We start from the raw sequence: 7,500 nt of genomic DNA on the forward strand, positions 1-7,500 counted from the left end.
CGCCAATAATCAAGTTCACCTTGGACTTTAGAGGTGGTGACACGAATGATGAACCAAAAGCAACCAAACCCTAAAAGCAATGATAAAACAAAAGCAATGACGAGCTGCAATCAAACCCGGTGGCCGTACGAAATGCCGGTCAGATGAATGCGCGCAGGTAGTTAACATCCAATCCCCCCCCCCCTTCAGAGATTAACGGCCGGTGGGCGCCTCTGACCTGACGAGCGGAGCAGAGCCCGGTCCTGACGCCACGTCACAGCGCCAGGTGCCAGGGCGCACCGCCGCTGTGACCCCGCTAATGGCCCCATCAATCATCCCACACACCACACTCACATACCCTCACACATACGCTACTGTCCCCTCTAATCAGGCCCATCATTAAACTAATTATGCCAAAAAAAAAACCTCAGGGAGAGAGAGAACCAGGGTGGCAGACAGGGGCACAGGGTAAGGATGAGACGGGCTAGCAGACTTAAGTGTCACCGGTGCTGAGTGCTGACCTTACTTGGTGGTGGCTGCCGAATCTCGTACAGTTGCTCGCTGGGGCACTGGGCTGACGGTTGGCTGACGAGGGCGGCATCGAGACGAGTAGACGGGCGGGGCCCCGGCGCAGACGGGCAGCTCCAGAAGTTCTACCAGCAGCTCGGTCCTCCTCCTCCGGTCAACTCTCAGCAGCACGGGTCACGGAGCCATCCTCCACCGCGCCGATCCCGCTCCCCAGGCAATCTCGTCTCCTGCTCCTCCAGCGCGGCCGCCTTCCTCCTCCCGGTCGATCTGACTGCCCCTCTCCTCCGTCCCAACTGCTTCTCTCCTCCGGTCCTGACTGACTGCTCCTCTCCTCCCGTCCTGACTGCTTCTCTCCTCCGGTCCTGACTGACTGCTCCTCTCCTCCCGTCCTGACTGACTCCCTCCTTTCTCATGCCCTCTCCGTTCTGCCTGCACTTGCCCTAGGGCTCTTCTCTGGTGCTCGTCCCTAGCTCCGCCCCTTTTTGCGGTCCGCCGGTTCTCTCGAAGGGTTAGGTTCCAATAGGTTCTGCACGTTCTGTCGACCTTGACGTCAGTCCGCTGGCTGGTCTCGCTGGCCGGTTCAATTTGGTTGAATCTCATGTAGATTTATACAGGCTGGTCGACCTTACTCCGCCGTTTTCTGACGCGCAGCCTCCGGAGGGGCCGTTGTCATGACAACGCCGGTGCCGGCTGCCCGGCCGCGCAGGTGCTGTACCGTTATGCGCGACCGTGTGACCGGGCCGTCTCCCCTCTTCGCGCCCTGTCGGCGGTCGGCTGTTATGACCGCTTTTGGCCGCTGACGCCGCGCAGCTGTCGTGGCGGGTGTCTGTTTGAAGCAGTTTGCTTTTGTGCCGAAACGTTTGAAATGTTAGAACCGAGAAATACGCTGCTTGTAAGAGTTGTTGTTCAGCAGACGGGCGGCGATCCCGGATCTCGAATAACGGTACTAAGCCCGTTATGCCGCTCCGACACCCTTTTGACGATGTGGCCGGGCTAAAAATGGATGTTTTCGGTATCTCGGCGCGGTGGGGGACCTGGTGGCCAGATGGGACGCTGATCGGCCGTAGCGTCGTAGCCCGTGTTTGCAGCCAGGAACAGAACGGAATTGAAGTTAGAAAAAGGTCTCCGTTGCAGCCAATGATGCTATTTGCAAAAAATGATAGAAAATGTAACCGCATTAACGTTACATTTTCTATCCTCTTCTTTGAGTCGCGCCGCGGGGTTGAGTTGTAGTCTTATGTTGAGGTCCGTAAAATTGGCAAAATGTAACCGCCAGCGTTACATTATCATACATGCATTCTACCAATTTTAATGTTTTTTACCCCACTAAAAGCTAAGCTGGAATATTTTGTCTCGGACGGTATGCGCGGGGCAAAGTGGCCGGGGCAAAGTGGCCACCCCCCCCCCCCCCTATTGGCCATAAGTTGTTTCCATCTGGATAAAAAACATTATTTATATTCAAATGTGTCGTCATGCATTCATCTTGGCCACTTTTCAGTTGCACGAGTTACCAAATAATGCAATTAAATGTTTTTCATGAAAATCCTTTCTTTGTTTACCTACAGGTGGAAGATGATAAAGGAAACATCCATCCTCGCTTAAACCTTGTCACCATCAAAACCCTAGTCGTACATGAGGCAACTATGTTGTTTCTCATATCGGGACTTGAGAAGACGCCGGTGGCCGCTTTGCCCCAGGGTATGGGGCAAAGTGGCCAATATGCATAGGTTTAAAGTTTTGTCAATATCTTCCATATGTGAACGCCTTTTGGAAATAAAACGCAGTTGAAATAAAAGGCAACTTAATAGGGATCACATTGGTATAGAAAGAATCATTCCATGTTTAAAAATCAAGCGTTGGCATCGTGAGAAGCGTTAGGGTGGCCGCTTTGCCCCACTCTCCCCTATACATCGGTGAAGGTACCCTAAAAACTCCTTTCGCACCGTGCCACGACATCCAACTCCTTCCACTACTCACGTTTCCATCTTACCTCTCACTCGCTCCAAATGCGAACCCTACCCGGTCTAACCAGTCGCCGTATCGGCCACGTACCGTCGTCGTCGATGTCCTCGTCGCAGACGTCGCCCTTGCCGTCGTTGTCGGTGTCCTCCTGGTCGAAGTTGGGTATGGTGGGGCAGTTGTCGCACACATCACCCTGCCGGTCCGGACCGCCGCGGTCCGTGTCCGCCTGGTCGGCGTTACTGACCAGCGGACAGTTGTCCTGAAAACATCGCGACAACTCTTAGCGAAGCTGGTCTGAGGTGAAGGAATGCTGCCAAGAACAAGGCGTAGAAGTAACTGATCTTTTGTGACAGGGTTATATTATGATTTATACCGTCAAATGAAACAGTTTTGTTGAAGACAAACTGCACAATAGCCGTTTTCACGACGGGCTATCCGGCGAATGCACCTGATTTGACCAAATCTGCACCTAATTTCTTTTACAGCAAATATCTTCATTTTATGAATTTACTTCAGTGTTTTAATCGATGATGCTCTCTGATAATATGACAAAGCAGGGATATAAGCAATTAGTGCAACCCTGGCTGATAGCTGCTAAGAGACACACTGAACCTGATTTGACCAAATCTGCACCTAATCTGTACCAGATGTGCACCAAATGTGTACCAGATGGCCGTCGTGAAAACGGCTATTAACATGTGACAATCTTCGTAGGATGCTCTAAACTGATCGACGAACGAAACCCTAACATTGGCCGACTATGTGGATTGCAGGGATAATAACGACTTCCTTGTATGTGAATGACTAAATCGGAATAGGAGGTCCCGAAAACGCAAATTTTATCATATAACCTTTTTTAGAAAACAGGACAATACATAATCGTTTTACATCTAGCCAAATCACTGTTTCATATGATACAAAACAAAGCGAATTTAAGGAAATCATGCCAGTTTTAAGAAAAAAGGACAATACTAAACAATACAATCACCTTGGAACTGCAAGGACAAACACACAACAAGAAAAAAGGCGCCATACCGAGCTAACAAAACAACATAATATTAGGCATAGAGCAGCTACCCGTCAGCATCGCCTGAACACACGTTCACAGAGGGAGGAAACATGCAGTCGAACATCGGAAGATGCTTCCGATGGACCCAAAGCAGGTACGGTAATTAACACGACGGGTACAAGAACAGCTGTATCGCAGTGCATCTCATTGTAATTAACGGACGTTACGAAGGCAGTCAGGACGACAGACAACAATTCGCAGTCTAAATCTATACCGCGGCGCAAAACTGTGCCACATGCCGTATCCCTGTGCCCGGAACGGTCTGGCTGAGCCCCGGAACTATAAACTCATGTCTCGCTGCCGAACTTCACGAATCCGCCAACGAGTTCAATAAACCGAGCCAAGCATGCACGAAGCCAGCGAGCTGAGAAAAGTGCTGTATATAAGGGACACTGGCGCATATGAGGTGGGCTCGATGTGTCATAACTGTCTCAGAAATAGCCCACGTACCGGCTGAGAAAGGAAAATGAAAGCCCAGCGCGGCCGAGCGGAAATTTAAAATGATCTTTGGATGTCATTTGGGGAAGTGAGTATAAAGTAAAATTTAGATGATTGGATTGTTTCGGTTTCACAGCAACACGCGTTGCGGTTAGGCTAGCGGTCTACACTAGGGCCATGAGTAGATGTGTTAGACGACATATAGACAGTACGACTTCTGAATATCAGCTTACCCATCCATTTGGATTGTTGGGGTTGGGCTAGAAACACGTAAAAACAGTCAGCTATCCACCAATCCCAAGTTATTTGTATTGTGTGCTGAATTATGCGGTAATACAATGGACACTGAATGTTGTCACACACTTAACGCTCCAAAGAATCCAGGTAAAGCTAATAATTCCTTTATTCATTCCCATGGCGCATACACCGTACTGCATTTTGCGTCAATAGCACAAGAACCTATCGGATGGATGTACTATGCAGTATGCAGCGCTGATATTTACAATTGCCATCAAGCTTCCCCTTTCCAATTCGCGAACAGCAGTCCGCAGCGCCATGTTCGATCTCTGAGTTGCTGAACATGCCGTCCCCGTTCACTCACCGGCTCGTTGTAGACGTTATCACCATCTGCGTCCGGATCACAGGCGTCTCCGATCTTGTCCCCATCGGCGTCCTCTTGGCCAGAGTTGGGCGTCAGCACGCAGTTGTCCTGAAATGCGTCCAGTTGGCGATAAAGAAAAGTGATAGATTTATCGGTAAGTGTTGCTTGCATTGGGCTACTTTTACGTTTATTTAGCTTTCTGTCCATGTCGTATACACGGCATTTATGGCAGCATGATGCAATGACGCAAGAAATTGCACTCTTCATCCCTGAGCATGTCTTAATGGAATGCATTATTTTTTAATTCGACCGCTCGTCATTAGTAGCTACGATATATCCACTATCCAGTTCAAGTTGTGGATCAAACTAATCGCACCATCGCCAGTAGGCGGCGCATCACATTTCTCATTATTTAATCTACAGTTCGTTGAATTGCGATCAGCTTAGGTTACAGCAAATGATCAACGTTATTACCATTGGGTGCCTCAGTCATAGTAACTGAACCTGGGTTCGGTCCACTCAACGGCTAATTCATCCACCTTCTGACGTCACCACCGTCTTCGTGACGGCATAGCGACCCTCACCTTGATGCAATACTTATCAGTGCAGGACAGGTCGTAGTCGGGGAACCGATCCAGGTCGGTGTCGGGAGCGCACAGCTTGCCGTTGCCTGCCCAGCCGATCTTACACTGGAAACAAAATCAGATCGAATAGTCGTCACGCTACAAGTTCCGTGGCTGAAACGAAAATATCATCATGAAACGCAGCGATGCAAACAACATGAAAAGATTTTGGCAGATGACTTTTGATCTACCGTCAATCCGTTCATGCCAATATTTAATCGAACTCTTGCCGAACATTTTGGGCGTTTAATTCAGTTCCCTTGACATACAGCTTACTCGTTTTAAAGCTCACCTTTCTTTCCCGCTCCCATTGTCTATATTATGCAGGCGCGGATCCAGGGGGGGCGACGGGGGCGGCCGCCCCCCCCCCCCCCCGCCATCCGAAAAAGGCGCCCATATCCCGCGGCAGAGAGGGCGCCCCGAGCAGAAGAGCGGCGACACAGCAAAGGTTCAGCAGAAATAGGGCGCCTCCAGCAGAAGTTGGGCTCACCAAGCAGGAGAGTGACGCCCAATTGCCTATTCCCAGCAGATGAGAGTCGCCCCAGCAGCAGATGGGCGCCCCCAGCAGAAGAGGGCGTCTCGTTACAAGAATATAAAATACCTTCTGTTCAAGAGGGGCGCCCCTGGCAGCGGAAGGGCACCCTTAGCAGGAGACGTGTCCCCCTGAAGAGGAGCGACGCCCCAGCAAAAGGAGAGAGGCGCCCCCATTCCGAGAAGAGGGGCGCCCTGACAGCAGCTGGGCGCCCCAGCAAAAAAGGAGCCCCATAATAAGAAAATGGGTGCCACTGGCAGAAGAGGGGCGCCCCAGCAGAAGAGAGGGGTCTCCAGTAGGAGACGGGCGCCCCAAGCAGAAGAGGGGCGCCCCAAGCAGAAGAGGGGCGCCCCAAGCAGAAGAGGGGCGCCCCAGCAGAAGAGAGGCGCCACAGCAAAAGTTAATCAGAAATAGGCAGCCTCCAGCAGAGGTTGGGCCCGCCAAACAGGATATGGGCGCCCCATTGACAATATCCGGCAGAAGACAGACGCCCCAGCAGCAGATGGGCGCCCCCGGTAGAAGAGGGGCGCCCCATTACAAAAAGAAAAGGAGTATATTCTACCAAGAGGGGCGCCCCTGACGACAGCGGAAGGGCAACCCCAGCAGAGGGGCGGTGCCCCAGTAAAAGGAGAGGTGTGCCCCGTTCCGAGCAGCAGAGGGTCGCCTCGCCCCAGAAAAAAAAAACAGGAGCCCCATAAGAAGAAAAGGGGTGCCTCTGGCAGAAGAGAGACGTTCCCCGCAGTGGAAGGGCGCCCCCACAAGAGTGGCGTCTCCAGCAAAAGAGAAGTGCCCCCTGCAAGAGAGGGGCACCCCACCAAAAGTTGGGCAGAAGTGCGGCGCCTCCAGCAGAATTTGGGGTCGCCAAACAGGAGAGGGCCGCCCTATTCACACTAGAAAAGACTCCTCAGCAGCAAAGGGGCGCCCTAACAGAAAAGGTGCACTCGTAGTAGAAGTGGGACGCATCAGGAAGAAGAGGGGCGCTTCTAGCAGAAGATGGGCGTCCCAGATAAGTGGGCCGCCTACAGCAAATTGATCGTTCTTAGAAGGAAGAAATGAGGCGACTTGAGCAAAGTGGGTCTCTTCATAATGGATTAGGCGATCCAAGCAGAGGTTGGGCGCCCCCGGGAAGTGAGGCGTACCAGCATAAGTGAGACGCTTCCAGAAAAAGGAGGGGGCATCACCGGGAGAAGGAGGGCTGCACAGTGCACTAGTAAATGGAGGTCACCTTTTTGCTAATATCTTTTGCTAGGGTAGCGGTGCCCATCTACGACTTTTAACCCGTGCCGTGCTGGTGGTCTGAGTTTTCCGTGTCCTGCTGGGGAGGGGGGGGGCACACTCCCTCGTCTAACTCGGCTCCTGGGCCGCGTAGTGACACGCGATAAGCGGCATTCGAAAGATCGTCAAAAAACAGGACGAAAACAAAACAGTAATTTTTTAGGTCAGGTCGAATGTCAGGTCACCAGAGGTCATCAAAGGAAAATGCTGCCTGTTTCAACATTTTTCCGGTTTCGAAGCAGCGGCACATAACTCGGAAACCAATAGAGCTATAGCGCCGCAGAAAAGCGCATTCGATAGCCCTTTTAAAGGTGTTTCTGCAAGCTGCGCTCAGATTTGACCTCAGGTCAACGGTTTAGCCTTCAGAGGGCAAAAGACTCTAAAAATAGCCTTTTTACGAACAATGTTTTCCTGCAATAACTTTTGACTCAAGAGTCTCGACATTACGTTTGCCAGCATTGCGTTTCCGTCGTCGAGACACGTCGAACAAACT

General features: G+C 51.4%; 1 protein-coding gene across 1 annotated transcript in view; it reads right to left on the minus strand.

Annotated features, from left to right (window-relative positions):
• The window catches only part of LOC122378762 (cartilage oligomeric matrix protein-like), a 35,212-nt gene that overhangs the window by 25,062 nt on the left and 2,650 nt on the right, over positions 1-7,500 (minus strand). The window contains exons 4-7 of the mRNA XM_043360227.1: positions 5,162-5,266; positions 4,578-4,685; positions 4,210-4,236; positions 2,560-2,728 (exon numbers count right to left, since the gene is read on the minus strand). Coding sequence (XP_043216162.1) covers positions 2,560-2,728; positions 4,210-4,236; positions 4,578-4,685; positions 5,162-5,266 — 409 coding nt within the window. The remainder of the gene's footprint in view (positions 1-2,559; positions 2,729-4,209; positions 4,237-4,577; positions 4,686-5,161; positions 5,267-7,500) is intronic.

Source organism: Amphibalanus amphitrite, unplaced genomic scaffold (genome assembly GCF_019059575.1).
Source record: "Amphibalanus amphitrite isolate SeventyFive unplaced genomic scaffold, NRLGWU_Aamphi_draft 000064F_arrow, whole genome shotgun sequence".
Lineage (NCBI taxonomy): Eukaryota > Metazoa > Arthropoda > Thecostraca > Balanomorpha > Balanidae > Amphibalanus > Amphibalanus amphitrite.